We start from the raw sequence: 18,486 nt of genomic DNA, 5'->3' as shown, positions 1-18,486 counted from the left end.
TGAACATATACTGGTGCAATCGCTCAAATGTTTTTGATCTAGCATGCATTTTGACTGTCTTTGGGCTATCAGAGCATTCCTGTCCATAGCACTATACATGAAATGCATGTCTGCTTTTCCCCGATTGGTGAAACCACCCATCCTTTTTGCACTCCAAGATAGAAATGGAGATAAGTGTCAAAAAAGAGCTTTATGCCTTCAATGACAGTGTTATCTAGCAGTTCAACATTTGCATTACGACTGTTCATTATAAAACAAAAATTGCTTGTGTAGATGTGTTCTATAACTTTACAAAGTTTTGCCAATGACTTCTGAATCACTCTGCGCAGGGGCGTAGCCAGAAATTTCGTTCGGGGGGGGGGGACCACTTTCATTTTGGGGGGAACGGACGAAAGTGACAGAACAATGGATTTGGCCATCTTTTTCCCTTTTTTCGGTCATTTTCTCACATTTCGGGGGGGGGGGGGGGGGGGGCGCAGACCCCCAAGTCCCCCCCCCTCGCTACGCCGTTGACTCTGCGTGTACCACATGATCTCTGTCATCCAGCCACATCATAACAGACTTCCAGAGACCAAAAATTTGGTTCACTATATCCAATTATATAATAAGAAAACATTTTATGAGACTGGACCAAAAATTTCATTCATTATAAGCCAAGTTAGTTATAGTGAGGTTTGACTGTATTCCCCATGATAACCACTAAGATGCTGTAAAATCAAACAGAGATGCAACAAGATACATTTGTAATCTTGATGTAATGCCAAACAGTGCAGCAAACATTAAAGTTGTGAGTATTTATGTGCAGAGAGATCTTGACTAATGAATATCATGGCAAACAAATATGGGGATTTCGATAACAAATGTTTCAGTTGATGTGGGTAACAAATGTTTCAGTTGATGTGGGTAACAAATGTTTCAGTTGATGTGGGTAACAAATGTTTCAGTTGATGTGGGTAACAAATGTTTCAGTTGATGTGGGTAACAAATGTTTCAGTTGATGTGGGTAACAAATGTTTCAGTTGATGTGGGTAACAAATGTTTCAGTTGATGTGGGTAACAAATGTTTCAATTGATGTGGGTAACCAATGTTTCAGTTGATGTGGATTCACTCACGACAGCATTGTATGCTGAATTTTAATGCCAAATATTATAAAAATTGAATTCTTACACTAACTCAATGAATTTATGTCTGCTTCAGAATCGATTTACAGATGCATCTGTTTTTCTTTTTCAGAAAGGTTTTGAACCATTTCATGAAAATGAAATTCTCCACTCAAAGTACCAGAAAAGTATTTTTCTGTAAAAAGTTGTGTTACTATCAGGCAAAAGATTATTATTTCTCCACATCAACTCATTGCATGGCCAATTTTTATACTTCCATTATTTTTGTTTTTAAACTTTCTCCCTATAAACTGTTTGTTCGTCAACTTCTAAAAGGACGAGTATTACATCATAATTTCAAAATTTACATCACTTTCTGGTATATTCATTTTACTACCACTTGAAAACAATGTCTTACCAATTTGGTGGCTTGAGTTCAAACATGCATTTAGAAGCTTCGATAGCCTTAGCATAATCTTCAGCCAAAACACTGATTTCAAAAAATGTTGCCACATCCCAATAGTCTTGCAAAGAGTTCAAGCTTCCTTTCCTGCCAATAAGATTATTCAGAACTCGTCCAATGTGTTGTAACTCTGATGATTTTGAAAAGTCATTACCTGCAATGACTAGTAGTGTAGCCAAATTGATGCCAGCATATTCATTTGGTTGAATTTCAAAGCCTTTCCTATACCTAAAATATATTGAAAAGCATTCAAAATTTAAAAAAATCACTACAAACATGCACACACATTTGGGAAGTGCAGTATAACCTGTCACTTTTAATACCTCTCTGTATCCCGGACACCTTAATGTATGTAATAACTCTATTAACTCTTCAATGGGCAGTGCCGTATATATCCGGCCGACCTGATCAGTTGCCTTCCCCTACTATCTTTGTATAAATCTGTCACCATGCAGTTGATGAGCTTCTCCTCCAGTATTCAGAAGAGATCATGCCACTATAGGACGCTCTATACAGCTACACAATACAGAAAGCTCACGGTAACTAAGCTATTATCCCTTGCACTGTAACTGCTATCTCGAGGAGCAAATGTGCAAAGTGTTGTGGTAAAAGAGAATTCTTGAAGATGTTTCTGTGGTCTGAATCCAAAAATCAGTCAGCGCTTTTTTTCCTTTTACTCAATTATTTCTTTTATATTCGATTTTCTATCAATTTTTGAAACTGTCGAGTGGTAATTGGTTTAGAAATGAATTTGATACAGAAATTTAAGTTTCAAAATAACTATGAATCTTAAACTCCCACCCCTTGAGCTTAATTTTCTTAGTAAAGAAAGGAACCCCACCCCTTCACCCTCTTATCATAAACTGACTTATTTTCCTCTGAACTATGCTATATAAAATTATCTGTGGTCATTTAAACTTTGATATTGTAACTAAGCCATCCATCCTATATCTTTAACAGACTGAGCCGTCCCCAAAAATTAAATGCTATTTCTGCTTCTCTCTTCTGACTGTTTTAAATATAGTTTTTTTTTCTCATACCTATAGTCGAATGGAATAAACTTTCTCCCCTCGACTATCATTGATCACCGTCTGTCACAATCAAACACATTCCTTTGTACCGGTCTCGGCAAACAATATTGTATAAGTAGATGTCAGGAATTTCGCAATTTGTTGATTTTTCCAACTACAATCTCTCGTCATTATCTATGTGCATTATTTTATCAATAACCTCACACTCTAAAAATCAAGTTAATTACATTGCTGATGCATTCCAAAAATATCGAAATTTTAGTATCTATTGCACATCTTTACCATTCTGTGCGAACATCGAATTTGAATATTACCATAGTTACTTTAAACTTGTGAAACTTTAGACCCTACATTGCAGTAAGTTCTTTGACGTTTGTGAAGTGACTCTTTCCCAAGCCTGCACAATCTTCCAATCCGAATTTATCATATTCCTGAGCTTAGGCGAAACAGAGGGGTCTAACCATGCCCATGAGCCAATATAAGTGTTATTTTGCAGGAAAAAACGTAACCTTCCTCCCAAAAGATATTAAATTTTGAAACACCCCTCCTCCTCAGAGAAAATCCTGCCTACGCCTATGATCACATTCACCTCTTTGCCCTAATCTTGCATGTTCTTTACGTTATTGACAAATGTCAATGTTATGTTCAGAAAAGTACTCTTGTAGCAAAACTGCGTAGATCACAGAATGCCCACTTACATGGGTTGCATATACGATGCAGTTGATTGGAAAAGTCTGTCTCTCTCAAAATGAGAACATTTTCAAAGCACAGTGAACCTTATATGAAACGGAAGTTCGGTATTCCGCAAAAAAAAGAAGAAAAAAAGACCATTTGTGAAGTTGATCACAGAATATAAGTTGGACAATGATAGAAAGAGTGTGGTGTGCCAAAATTTGGGATTTCATTGTCACAAAAGAAAAAATCCCATGCTCAATATATTTTACAATGCCACAGAAACAGGTGCATATACTTTGGACAGAACATGGAATACCAGATCATCCAATCCATTCTTTAATCTGTATTATCAGAGATCTGTTTTTTCCTCGTAGTGAGTACTACAAACAATGAAAAGTAAAAGACTGTATTCGTTCTTTCCTTGCATTATTTTATTCTCACTGTTTTTATACTGTATCTCTGCATGCTAAAAAGTAAAGAAAGCCCCCACAAATCTAAAACTTTCATGTCTTGTATCTATTCAGTAAAGATCATTGGTGATCTGTCGTATTTATCCTGTCCCATGGGGGAAAATTTTCAAACTGTCTTATCAGCTACGATCAATTGTATAGCAATAGCCTTTGTCATCTTATTTTCAAATTTTTTTAACCTGATAATGTCACACCTGAACAGGAAATCTGATTGATCTGGAAAGGTATTTATGCGGATGTGTAATGATTATAAGGTTATACAAAAAGAACTACACTGAAGAGCCAAAAAACTGGCCCACCTGCCTAATATCGTGTAGGACCCCCGCAAGCCCGCAGAAGTGCCGCAACACGACGTGACATGGACTCGACTGATGTCTGAAGTAGTGCTGGAGGTAATTGACACCATGAATCCTGCAGGGCTGTCCATAAATCCGTAGGAGTAAAAGGGGGCGGAGATCTCTTCTGAACAGCACGTTGCAAGGCATCCCAGATATGTTCAATAATGTTCATGTCTGGGGATTTTGGTGGCAAGCGGAAGTGTCTAAAGTCAGAAGAGTGTTCCTGGAGCCACTTTGTAGCAATTATGAAAGTGTGGGGTGTCGCATTGTCCTGCTGAAATTGTCCAAGTCCGTCGGAATGCACAATGAACATGAATGGGTGCAGATGATCAGACAGGATGCTTATGTACCTGTCACCCGTCAGAGTCGTATTTAGACATATCAGGGGTCCCATATCACGCCAACTGCACACGCCCCATACCGTCACAGAGCCTCCACCAGCTTGAACAGTCCCCTGTTGACATGTAGGGTCCATGGATTCATGAGGTTGTCTCCATACCCATACACGTCCATCAGCTCGAAGCAATTGGAACCGAGACTCGTCAGACCAGGCAACGTGTTTCCAGTCCTCAACAGTTCAATGTCGGTGTTGTCAGGCCCAGGCGAGGCGTAAAGCTTTGTGTCGTTCAGTCATCAAGGGTACACGAGTCGGCCTTCGGCTCCGAAAGCCCATATCGATGATGTTTCATTGAATGGTTCGCAAGCTGACACTTGTTGATGGCCCAGCATTGAAATCTGCAGCAATTTGCGGAAGGGTTGCACGTCTGTCACGTTTAATGATTCTCGTCAGTCGTGGTGGTGCCGTTCTTGCGTGATCTTTTTCCGGCCGCAACGATGTTGTAGATTTAATTTTTTACTGGATTCCCGATATTCACGGTACACTCGTGAAATGGTCGTACGTGAAAATCCAAATTTCATCGCTACCTCGGAGATGCCATGTCCCATCTCTCTGCGCCGACTATAACACCACGTTCAAACCCACTTAAATCTCGATAACCTGCCATTGTAGCAGCAGTAACCGATCTAACAACTATGCCAGACACTTGTTGTATTATATAGGCGTTGCCAACCGCAGCGCCATACTCTGATTGATTCCATATCTCTTTATTTGCATATGCATGCCTACCAGTTTTTTTGGCTCTTCAGTTTATATATAAGATGTTAATGCATTCAAATAAAACACAGAAAAACTGGTTTTTTCTTTCTTCAACTCTTACGGCCTCAGTCTGAAAGAAAAAACAGCTTGACAAATGTGACGGGACTACGGATCAGTCTGGATTAGAGTTTTAACTCAATTTTTTTTTAAAGAGATTTCTGAACACACTCCCTCTTTTCAATCCCACCAGTCTCTCTTTTTGCCTCCTCCTCAAAGATAGGTTCTGCAGACACCCATGGAAGAAAGCAAGCAGTTCATCCAAAAAAAATTGGCACTACTGTATTGACCAGAGCTGATCATAACTGAACAAGGCAGAACTAAATTCTAGTAAGAATTGCAAGAGAGAGACAAGAATTTCTCATTTTGTGCTTGTCAAGTTATCTGTATCTGTCCATTAGTATAAGCCTCTTTTTATCGTGGCTTGTTATAGCCACAACTAGAGGTAAACACAAATACACATTTGTTTTTTTCAAACAATGCTTATCTCGTGACCTCACACATTCCTACTTTCCCACTTATTTCTTTTCTGCTCGCTCTTCTTTTCAACTTTTTGAGCCATGTGTGTTTCACAATGGTTTTTGATGATTCAGTATAAAATTCATACTATTTGACAGGTTAAAGTTTGTGAGTAAAAGCAAACCCTGTAAGTACATTTATAATGATTCTATTGATTGAAGATGAAATCAATAACAGAAGTTAACATCAAGTTCGGAGAGCGATTGCATCCGAATATTAGGATGAACTCCAGAGTGTAAGAGACTGGTGCAGACTTCTTGTAACGAAAGCACCACCTCGATTCCATTTTAGTGGGACCCCCAGGCATATAGGTCCCACTCTATATAACATTTCATATTCATTGAACTATTTCCACCTTTTTCTTGATGAACAAGTTATTGAAAACATTGTAACGTGGACCAATGACTTTGCAACAGAATATATTTAACAAAATAACGTGGAATCAAAATCAATGATAGCGTGTTGGTCCGATACAAACAATCCACAACAAAATCCAAGTTTCTAAGTGCTATATTCACTGAGATATTCGAATTCGAAAAACACAGGCAATTTGGGAGAAGAACAATGTTAAAAGCATGTAAACTGTTTTCCCGCATTTAATGCTGTTCTTTCCCAAATTTCCTCCGTTTTTCAAATTCAAATACCTCTGTGAATATAGCACTTAGAAACCATGGAATGTTTTTGTTGTCATCGGGAGAGACCGGGCAACAACTTTCTAATTGAAAGATAGAGCACGGAGGATCGTATAAAAACTTTGTTTTTTTTTTTATTTTGCTACACAATGTATTTTCACTCTCAAAACTAGTTCAGGGGAATTTTTGAACACCTGTTGAGCGTTTTTAGATTGAAATCATACCTCTACAACGGACGATTGATGAGATAAGGCCAGAGCTAGCACTTGCAGACAGGACCGTAACTAGGATTTTTGCCACTGCCATAAATTCAAAATTCGATAATTTTGTAGCGGTGCTCTTTGTTCCCACCTTAAATTGCTTCCCCTTAAATTTTAACACCCAGCAGTCCCCCCTCCCCTCTAGTTCCGGCCCTGCTTACAGGGCACTTGTATAAAGAGTTGATGAAAACTAACTTGCATATTGAAGATAATTGAGGTGGCTTAAGACAAACATTCCATGAAACTTTGTCGAAGACAAAATTATCCACGAAAACATCATTTCATTTGTATGGTAACTAATCAACTGTTAAGTATTAATACTTTTCTTAAACTTCAGTAAAATATATTGAAATATAACGTACATATATGAATATTCGTATCATCGCATACTGAATACCTACAGATTAATTAATAGACTGACATTTATCCAGTAAATATTGAATGTCCACAATGTGTGTCACACAATAGAAATTGATTTGGTATTGAGTATTCAAGAAACTTTCAATTCAATCATCATAAATTCTGGTAAAGAAGCAACTGGGATATATAAGCCACATCTGGAAAGGAAAAAAGAAAAGTTTTCGTGGAAATACCGTTGTCGAGGACGTCAAAGTCTCAAGTAAGACGTGCATAATTTTCATCAAAGAATTAAAAAAAAAAAAAAGATTAAAATTTTTTTGTATGTTTAACTTTCGTTCTGTGATTTCTTTAGTAATTTTTTCACCATTACTGATTAAAAAAAAAGTAAACATTAAACGCTTTTCTGGAGTGCAAATTTATAGAATTTATTGGAATTCTCGAAGTTAGAACACACTAAAAAAAAAGAGTTATCAGACAGGTTGCGACTTTTTGTATCTGCCGTAAGAGCTAACAATTAACTTTGAAAGTTATGAGAGTATAAGCCACGACTGTATTATGGAAAATTGCGATAATTTTTTTTTTGCAAACAAGCTTTACTAGATATTTCCATGCAGGGGTGTAGCCAAAAATTTCATTCAGGGGAACCAAAGTGATAGAACAATAGATTTCGCCATCTTTTTACGGTCATTTTCTCACATTTCGGGGGGACCAAATCCCCAAGTCCCCCCCCCACTACGCCCTTGTTTCCACGTGTGATGTTACAAGCTCGTATATAATTTGATTATTTTCAATTGAATACTCTGTTATGAATAAAAAAGCGTTGATGTTCGAGATTTTCATATATAATTATATTGATTTTTATCTTTCAATTAAAATAATGATCTTTTTGCATGAATCCAAAAAATAGAAATTGGTGAAAATTATAATTTCTCATTCTCCAGGAAATTAGGGAAAACTGATTTCCTAGGGGTTTCATAAACATTTAAACACTCAGTGAGGCCATTATGGCTAACCTACAATAGGCCTATTCATTTTGTTGAGTTATTGTTACGATGGGAGGATCTCCAATCACCGAAAATCCAGCTACCTGCTATTGAGAATGGGGAAAAGCATCGTCTTACCTAAACAGGCTCTACCCATTTTCAAAGGATTTATCTGAATATGCATAACTGTCGAAGGGTTAATAACACTGCATCCTGGACAACGGTTTTGAATGGAATGGCTATAATCCTATACCAGAGAATGTCCACAATAATATGTATCTAGGACACCACTCTATCTTGCATACTGGACACTCTCTGTGTTCTTATCGTGGACAAATACAGCACATCCTCAACTGATTATATGCTCAAGTATTTGCATATTTGACAATGATATGAAAGTGATGTTGAGAGGGTAGATTCTTCGAACTATCAGGTGGTTTAAAAAAAAGTTTATTGAAATAGCTTGACTGTGGTAATCTGTAAAATTCAGAAAAAAAAAGTCAGATTATTGGTTTTTTTTTCCTACACTGTGCACCCCACATTTATCCCTAAAGGTTTTTCCCTCTCACCTTTTGAAAATTTTACTCAGGTTTCAATAGTGACCTGGGTGAAAAGTGTTATTTTACTCTTCCTGCAAGTGTGACTGTATGTAGTAATTTATATGCGTTATCTTTATCATTATATATAAATGCAAGTTTATAGAGTTGACCATAAAAACGTTTAAAAAAAAGATTTTATTGGTTGCGGTGTGTTGAGTGGCAGGAAAAAATTTTAGAATTTGTAATTTCAGAATGAATAAGCGAAACATGAAGAGAATATCAGTCCTGGAAGCATGGAAAGAAAACTGTAGGTGCAAAGAAAGAGATTGCATGCAACTGCAAATGTTTAAATATTTAAATGTGATGAGATAAATGTTTAATTAGATAAATTCAAAGTTTTAGAATTTTTTTTATCTTTGTCAAAGTAAGAATATTCTCCAGCTGCTCAAAGAGGAATTGAGATATATTGCTAGATAATGTTGAATTAGACCGGGGTCTTCATTGTATGAGCTCTCTGGTAACATGGGTGTATTATAGCTTAGTGATCGATGGGCCTCATTAAAATTTGAGTCATTGCTCAGTGAGAGGTGTGCTGCATAAAGAAAAGAAACCTCAAGTTAACGAATGTGGCCTGCACCATGTCAGCTGTTGAAGGCACCTCAATACAGAGGGAAAGAAAGAAATTTAAACACTTGTTCATTTATTCCTGTTAACAAAACATGAAAAAAAACATGGCTTTGCTCACTGCTAGTTGTTTAAATGCCATCAAAAACTGAGATATTGGAAACCGAGATTTTATTTGAAAAAGCAATTAAGTCTAATGTAGAACTTGAATAGTTCAAGATTCTTGTCGGTTCTAGGATAGTTTGAATGAGATTAAATTTAAGTAAAAGAAAAAGAACTCTATTATTAATAAAATGGTTACCCAAGAGGGACTCCACTTTATGCCAGTCAATTCTGGGTAGGTTCCAGTCACCAGCTATGATAAGGTGGTGTGAATTAGAAAATTTATCTAAAATTGATTCCAATTCGATAAAATAGTGAAGATCTGGGATAGAGGGTAAATAAAGAGAAAATATTAAATGGGAGTGCAGCCACTCAGCCCCAACGATTTCAAGATTGGTATCCAAAGAAATTTCAAGAAGAGGAATGGAGCTGTTACAGACTAGGGCAACACCCCCTCCCCGGGTGTTTCTATCTTCACGAAACACAAAGTAGTTAGGAGGTAAAAACACGGAATTGCTGATATTTCTATATAACTAAGTTTCAGTGACAGCACAAAAATTTGGGTTATGAGCTACCAATATGGATTCGAAGGAATGAATTTTATTGGAAATGCTTCTTTTGTATTTATAATACTGATTTTGAAGGAATTTTTCCGAGGTGCTATTAGGGAATTTGAGATGGTGGAATTCAGATGGTGAAGTAAGTCGTCAAATACTGCAATGTTTGAAATGCTAGAAAAACATGATTAGCGCGTCGCTAAAATACTTTTTATTTTTGATGTCCAACCATGACCAGAGGTCAGCACGGATCATAGCCTCAAAAATAGTGAAAATAGTGACCAAATTGTTTAAAAAAGTGAGCAAATAGTGACCAAAATATTTTTAGAAAGAGACTAAATGGACAATGAATTTTGATTATTACCAAATTGAATGAATTGAAATTGAATTTAGTTTTAACTTTGCATTTCAATAGAACTCATTGAAATGTCTTTTTATTTTACATAATAGTGTAAAATAATTAAATGAAACTCAAACGCATTCTGCTAACCAGAAAAGTTTTGAATAACTTATCAAATTTATCAACAACTATGTGTGAGAGAATAACTTCAAAATGGGAAAAAGTTTTCACATTCAAAGAAGGGGAACAAATGAAATAACACAAAATTTGATGAGAGAGAATTTGTCCCATCTACATTCCAGTGGATTTTTCATTCATGTTATGCTATGAATGACAGTATACAAAATGTACTCAAACTTTTTTAACTAGTACAAATTTGATTTACATACCTAGGTTTGTATAATACGTTCCAACGAATTTTAAGAAATTTACTATAATGATTAAAAACTATTAAATTAAATTTTTAACAATATTTTAAATTATTAAATTAAAAAATTACTTAAATTACTGAATTATAAATAAATTATTAAATTAACTAAATTGTTTTAATTATTATACGTTGAGGGAGGGGCAATCCACCCTCCCCTCAGCGTCAATGGCCTACTGATGTATACATATATATGATGTATATCAATTGTCATCGTGCCACACCCCTAAGACCTTCAAGTCTATCTCCACCTATGGCCGGACTGGGAAAAGTGGGTGAGTCTACTATTTTACAGGCGGAGGGGGGGGGGCACCAAAATAATACTGCCCTTGGGTGAGGGAGAAAATAAAACAGTTTTAAAATTGTTTGGATTTTGAGAGAAAAATTTGTGAAAATATATATTTTTCTTTTTTTTACACACAACATACACCCCTGCAAAAAACACACATTTACTCCTTTACCCAGAAACAAAGGGGTGGGAAGTGACAAAGTCCATTTCGGAGCAGCTTTGAAACAGCAAAATTCAGGATTCTGAGCAGTTTTGGAGCCGCAAATTCAGGATCCGGAGCAGTTTTGGAGCAGCAAAATATAGAATTCGGAACAGATATTTATAAATTGGAGCAGGGAAATTAACAAGAATATTTTCGTTAACCCTCACCCCTTTTCAAAATAAAACAACTACACTGTCTTTTGCTATCAAACATCTTTCCATCAGCTTGTTTTTTGTTTTTGGTATTTCAGGCTTTTGACAGCTTGTTTGAAAGAGAGGCTGTCATAAAATTTTTCACACCAGTCTATTTAAGATGATTTTTGCTTACTGAGGGCACTATTGTCTGTCTGGAACCGCAGCACTTCAAATGGGCTAAAAATTTTCTATAAGTTTTCAATTTTTTCATACTTGGAAAGAAATTGTTGCAAAATAAGAGAGAATTTCCGAAGAATCAACACAACGTTTGGCGATTAAGTACTTATTATTTGGCGATCTGACACTCGTTATTCGGCAAAGTTTCTAAATTAGCATTCGTAATTCGGCGGAAACGCTCCTTTTACTCCCGGAATGAAAATTTTTTTTCACGAAACATCGGGATTTGACGCAATGACGATCGACTACAGTACTTTCTGCCGCTTCCAGAGGCGACTTTTTTTTAAATGGCAACTGACTCGCATTTGCGCTTTAAAGCTGAAAGACCATTGCTAACCATCCTCAGTTGCACGATCATGGATATTATCAGGGTTTCGCGATGGAAAGGCCGATAGTTTAAATAAGGCGTACAGTTTTAAAAAACACGCTCTTAGAAAGAATCGTTTCGTGGTAAGCAGGTACAAAATTTTTTTGCCGTCCTTTCCGAAATTCCGGGCATACTGAAGCAAAATTAGCTATTTGGCACAGAAAAATGCAAAAATACGCTATTGGAGCAGGATGGCGCAAGATATTAGGTTTGGCAAAGTGCGGCGCAGAATTCCCACCCCTGGAAACAGTATTTTTTTGGAAACAGCTCCGTAATTTTTAACAGAAAAAGAGACTCCGCGGCCTTCCCCGGTAAATTTCCCATGAACCTCGTAAGCACTAACATGGCAACATTTTTTCGCGCCAAGGAATCACCGTTTTGTGGTAGTCAATTCAAGATGGCTGACAAAGGGCACAATGAATAAATGCCAGGGGCTTCGCCACTGGACTTATCCCGTTGCTGAGATCTCTTCCAGCCCAGCTTTCGTGGCAGAGTCTGGAACAAATTGAGTGCACCTAACAGTCCGAGTGTGTAGACTTTTTAACGGGGAGATCGGCTCGCATTCGCGCCTTGAAAATGGGAACCACAGTAAACCAACTTCAGCCGACCACCACTGTGGTGCCGGTGGGGTTCGAACCCGGATCCTTGCGATGCGAGTCCGGCACTATGACCACTCGACCACCACAGCGGCTGACAAAGGGGCACATAAAAAATTACAAAAATATATATAACTAGAGGGCCCCCCCCACTTCTCTTCACAACATATCTTGTTTATTTCGTCCCACTTCATCAGCAAGCTATGGAAAGAGACGTGTGAAAGCACCAGCTTACTGAAGAAGCGAATTTTAATAAAAATAATGATAAAGCAACAAAAAACAAATGAGATTCATCAAGCACCCCCCAGATTCAATTCGCTGAATTTTAGTGGGGCCCACACTGGATATATCTCAGGCTACCGATGTGTTGCAAATTTTACAATGTTAAACAACAAAAATCAATGGGATACGTCCAGGGCCCCGAATTAGAATCTATCAACATTCCCATAGAGCACTGACCTGGAAGCTTGTCGGTCATGGTCCTGTAAAAAACCATGAAAATTTTTAATTCTTTTCAATTTTGCAACGAATAAAATCCAGGGCCCCACATCCAGTAACGGGAACACAATACGCAGATTTTTAGTGGGGAATCCAGACTGGATTTTCTTCCGCTGTTGCAAATTGTATAATGTTAAAAAACAAAAAGAATCAGATTCATCCAGATCCCTAAAATGAAACCTGTAAACATGGGGCCCCCGACTTGGAAGCTTGTCGGTCATCCCCCACTGCGAGTGCCATGAAAAATTTTCATTTGTATTCGTTTTACCAATGAATAAAAGCTAGGGCCCCCAATCAGTTGCCCGTTGTATTCGCATACTTTTAGTGGGGTCCCAGACTGTCTTTATCTCGGGCATCCGCTGTTGCAAATTCTACAACAGAAAAGAATGAGATTCATCCAGGACCCCCAAAATGAAACCTGTAAACATGGGGCCCCAACTTGGAAGCTTGTCGGTCATCCCCCGGTGAGAATGCCATGAAAAATTTTCATTTGTATTCGTTTTACCAACGAATAAAATCCAGGGTCCCCTACCAATTACCAGGGACACCAATTCGCATACTGTTAGTGGGGCCCCAGACTGTCTTTCTCTCGGGCATCCGCTGTTGCAAATTCTACAACAGGAAATAATGAGATTCATCCAGGGCCCCCAAAATGAAACCTGTAAACATGGGCCCCCGACTTGGAAGCTTGTCGGTCATCCCCCGCTGCGATTGCCATGAAACATTTTCATTTGTATTCGTTTTACCAACGAATAAAATCGAGGGCCTCAACCAATTACCCGGGACACCAATTCGCATACTTTAAGTGGGGCCCCAGAGTGGCTTTATTTCGGGCTTCCGCTGTTGCAAATTCTACAACAGAAAAGAATGAGATTCATCCAGGGCCCCCCAAAATGAAACCTGTAAACATGGGGCCCCAACTTGGAAGCTTGTCGGTCATCCCCCGGTGCGAATGACATGAAAAATTTTCATTTGTATTCGTTTTACCGACGAATAAAATCCAGGACCACCCACGCAACTACCCGTGACTGAATTCGCAAATTTTTTGGAGCCCCCAGACTGGATATATCTTGTTCTTGTGCTTCCGCTATCGCAAATTTTTCAACGTTAAAGCAGCAAGAAAACAATGAGATCCATCAAGGGCCGCTGGAAATGAAAACTTTTAACTTTCCCATGAAGGTATGCGTACAATCCCCCCAGGGTACCCCGACCCTGTGTGTTGGGAGCACTGTTGTTATATGTATATTATACATATACATACCCTGCTGTCAGGGTTACCTATTTTAGCGCGAAAAAAAGTCGCCACGTTAGCGCTGACTCCTCCCGTAATTTTCAACGAACAAAAACAAAGAATTTGCCCCCACCCGGGGCACCCGATCTACCATGGCCGTAATACAATTGTTTTTTCTGAACGGGAAACGCAATTTTACTGCTTCTTGACTGCAAAATTCGATAATTTTGCAAAGGAATTTTTATTGCCTTTTCTGAAATATACCATTCCATCAAAAACGTCGTCCGAGGTATTGCCCCCCCCCCCGCTCCCAGTTTTAGATCTGATCACGGTATGTAGCAACCCGGGTCGCAAGTACGAATGAAAATTTACTATCGCCTGGGGCCGCTATCCACTCTTTTTAACAGAAAAAGAGTAAACTCGGCACCTTTCCTCGTTCAATACCTGTGGAACCAGACCCCCGCCCTCTCCTATTGGTGTCATAATAGCGACTCCAGACAAAAACGTTTTAATAACTTCCGAGGTCTAAAAATGGGATTTTTTTACACAACACCAAGAATGGAGCGCAAGATGTCGATATTAAGTCAACAATCAGTATCGTGAAGATGCTCTAAATTAAGTGTCGGCCAGAAGCGGATAAAGGTCAGTTGATGGCCCGGGCATAAAAAAAAATTAATATTAGGCCCTTTAAATTAGGAAAAAAATGTAAAGTAGGGGCCAAAGGCGCGCTTGGTGTGCCCACCGTTAAATCCGCCTCTATTTACGGCTCGAATGCATTAACTGAGTTTTTATCAGATTGATGACCAATTTTCATCTGATTTGGAAACCCTTGTGTTAAACTAAATGTTGAATTGCAGGATTCTGTGATCTTTTCATAAATAGTTCTCCTTTTGATCACGAATTTTATTTGTAGATAGAGATCACGATTTTCAATCGGACAATTTTTTTTATTGTAAGTAAATTCAAAATACCTGTGAGCTTCTTTAACCTTGGCCAGCTACAAGAGTATTCTCCAAAGTGTATTAATACGCTTAATACGTATTAGTAATACGTGTCTTTGATACGCGCTTTGGTATTCTCCCGCTGCGCGTAAGTTAGCTTCTGCACAGGCTCTCTTAAATCGTCATTTCAAATAACATTTAAAAAAATTAACAAAAGTAACGATAGAACAAACAACAAATGTAACTTTCTCGATGCTCAGAGAAAGGAATTTGGCCCTTAGGACTAAAACTTTTTAAAACAAATAAAATAAAGGATCAATTTTAAAATAAGATGAAAATGAAAGAACGAGTGAGCACATGGGAAAATAAGAAAGAATGGTAGTATAGGGGGAAAAAAATTCTTTGTTGTAAGTACGCCTTTTATGCTAGTTTTTTTTTCGACCGGCTTTTCCATAAAATGACGATTCTTTAACCAAGGAGCTTACTTTTTCCAAGCGCCTTGAAATCAAGTTATGCTGACGTCACACGGTATGCTCCCGGGAAGATAAGACGCCTTTGATCGTAGTTCAATGAAGGGAGGGAGGAAATTAGCGATATTGAACCGGTCAAGTGTTCCTCCTTGAAGAAAAAAAAAAAACACTGACAGTAGAAAAGCGCCTGAGACCGAGGTTTTTTTGCTAAAAAAGTGGAAAAAGTGACCTGGGCCTGAAAATACGTAATAAAAGTGACCAGTTTCTAAAAAAGTGACTTTTAGGGAAAAAAGTGACCCGTGCCGCGCCCTGCATGACAGAGGACAAGGATCTCGAATTGGCAAATCCTCTGGACCATGTCTCAACTTTATTGCTTTGGATACGCGTAATAAATACAGTACTGCTGGTCTTTGCACAGCATCTTTCTAGCTACTTCTAGAATAAATTAACCTAATGATTCATACTCCACCACAGTGAGCTTTTCAAACTCAGTAAGCTGTTATCCAATGGGCCCAGAAAAAAGATTTTGGTCCTGTCAGTGCACCATCTATATGCTGAAAAATATGACAGAAAGGGAGTTTGTTGAAATGGAGTAGACACATGATCCACACATGTTGAAATGGAGTAGACACATGGAGTAGACACACGTAGTGGTCTTCCCACATGCAATTCACATGTGCTCCAGTCCCACTCAGACAGTCGAGAGATGTGTCTGGCTTGTTACTGAATTCTCAACTAAAGTATGTGGAGATGAAGCTATAGAGATTGTTACAATATATCTACGCTGTTATCAAAATTAGTCATACCCAAGTGCTCCCAAAAGTTAGACTTTAAACATGAACACTTGGAAAAGAAACAATAGAAGAAACTGTAAACCACTAAACACTAGTCAATTTTAGTAACTATAATGTAAATTACACACACTCCCCTACTTTGGATGGTTGATTGGATAGAGTGTGGGTGAAACTCAATGTGCAGCCACCTCAACGTGGTAAATTCTAGGTTATTTTGTTCTGACAAAGCATGAAAAGAGCTGCACAATGAAACTTACAAAAATTTGGTCAATTCCAGTTTTTTGAACACATTGCATGACCGATAAACATTGAAATATTAATGATGTTTCAATTTATTTTACTTTATTGAACCATAAAATAAGCATAACCAACTTATGCACGTCAGTCATCAAATTTTAAGTAATATTTAAAAAATTAAGAAAAATATTCAATTTCGTCAATTTTCATAAACTTTAAGTACGATGAACGACCGGAAGATGTCAACCGGCTTTAAATTTTTTACATCATTTTTCTTTTTGTTAAAGGACAATAGCGATTTGAAAATAAATAAAAAAATTTTGATCCACCCTAATGTACATCCTTTATGTGTACATCTTATATTATGTCTAAATATACATTTTTCGTGCATGTTAAACTATGTATTTGATCAATAAAATTGACCATACTATAAGGGAATAATTGTTCACACAAACACACCAACTTCTGTGTAATTGTATTTGAATATGAGTTGTATGCAGAGCTGTAGCAAGAAAATTGGTTTTGGTAAAATAAATGAATTTGGATAATGAAAATTCTGAGAAATCAAAATGGTGCCTGAAGTTTTTTTCTCCAAATTTTTCAGAGCCCGCAAAAAATGTATCCAAAATTGTCCTGATACGTCAAAAATAAAACCTTTAGCTATGTAACCAGAACCAACGTTTTTTTTAAAATTGAACCCAAACTTTCAGGAGCTAGTCTCTCATGCTTCTCTTTTTCTTGAATTCTTCACTGTTAAAGAATATCCCTACTTCATTAAATAAAATTCTGAAATATTTTTAAAGGAGTAGTAATAATTAAAAAATTATGTGGTTAAGAAGAGGAGGTAGCAGTCATTCTGAGGATTCATTACTCTGGAGGTGTTTTCCCCTTGTCCAAATTAGCCATTTTTGGGAACTTAAAACTGCAGAATAACTTGAGTTATCATTAAACACAGATGCCAATAAAATTATTGTATATTAATATCACTTTATAGAATGCAGTCTGTCATGTATAGCAACTGACCTACAGAGTGCCTTCATCTGGATTTTAACAGGCAAATTTTTGGAGTCTGGCTTATTTTCTGGTTAGGTGTAATTTTCGCAAGAAAAACTATACTTTTTGTTCTGTTTCACTTGAAGATGTTCATTACCAATGCTCAATTCAAGAATCCCACAATGTCATTTTCTTTTTGTTACGAGATAATGTTATTTTTGTCTCTTGATATTTCAGTTATGAAAGTCTGATGTATAAAACTTACAAAAAAGTAATGCAAACATGTAAATATTTTTTGAATGAAAATTCAGTTTACATACATTGGTTTACTTCTTCACAGATGCTTCAATTTATTTATACATGGATTTGTGTGTGTGTGAAAAATTATTGTGTATAATAAGCAATTTTTGTGGGTATGCTTATCACATATATTAGGTATATTTGTTAAACTAAGGGCCATGGTTACATTTTCTGTTTGCCATTTCTTGTAACATATTTTAATATGTGAATCTCATACCTAAATGCTTACATAAAAAAATGTAGTCAGAAGAATTATAAAAAGTGTGTGATTCCAAGAAATTATCACATTTTTGTTCATAAAAAATAATTTAAAACTATTTCAAAATATACATATTCTAAACACTGCACTATGCAGCAAGTTTTGGAATATATAAACTAAGCTCAAACTAAAATTTTAACCTGAAAGCAACACATTTTCTTCGAAAACAAACAATATTCCCCACAAAAACTTATTTTCCTCAAAAATGGGTATCTACCCGGGGAGCAAATTTGACAATCCTGAATAGAATGGCCATCAGATGACCTGGCATCTTTTTTCAGTTGTCAAAATAGACCTGGATAAATAATTAACACCTCCTTCTTTCATAGAAGGTTCATTGTCACTTCTCTTGGAATTCCAAATG

At 37.1% G+C, this 18,486-nt stretch overlaps 1 protein-coding gene across 4 annotated transcripts in view; it reads right to left on the bottom strand.

Annotated features, from left to right (window-relative positions):
* The window catches only part of Ask1 (apoptotic signal-regulating kinase 1), a 606,402-nt gene that overhangs the window by 424,277 nt on the left and 163,639 nt on the right, over window positions 1–18,486 (bottom strand). For all 4 annotated transcript variants that reach the window (XM_089239611.1, XM_089239614.1, XM_089239612.1 and 1 more), the window contains one exon: window positions 1,520–1,792. In XM_089239611.1, the coding sequence (XP_089095737.1) occupies window positions 1,520–1,792 (273 nt within the window). The remainder of the gene's footprint in view (window positions 1–1,519; window positions 1,793–18,486) is intronic.

This window comes from Pholcus phalangioides, unplaced genomic scaffold (genome assembly GCF_987345545.1).
Source record: "Pholcus phalangioides strain wild (caught in Gottingen) unplaced genomic scaffold, Ppha-v1.0 ptg000011l_1, whole genome shotgun sequence".
In the NCBI taxonomy this organism is placed as follows: domain Eukaryota; kingdom Metazoa; phylum Arthropoda; class Arachnida; order Araneae; family Pholcidae; genus Pholcus; species Pholcus phalangioides.
The sequence above is the reverse complement of the archived record's forward strand: the minus strand, read 5'-3'. Positions and strand labels throughout refer to the sequence as shown.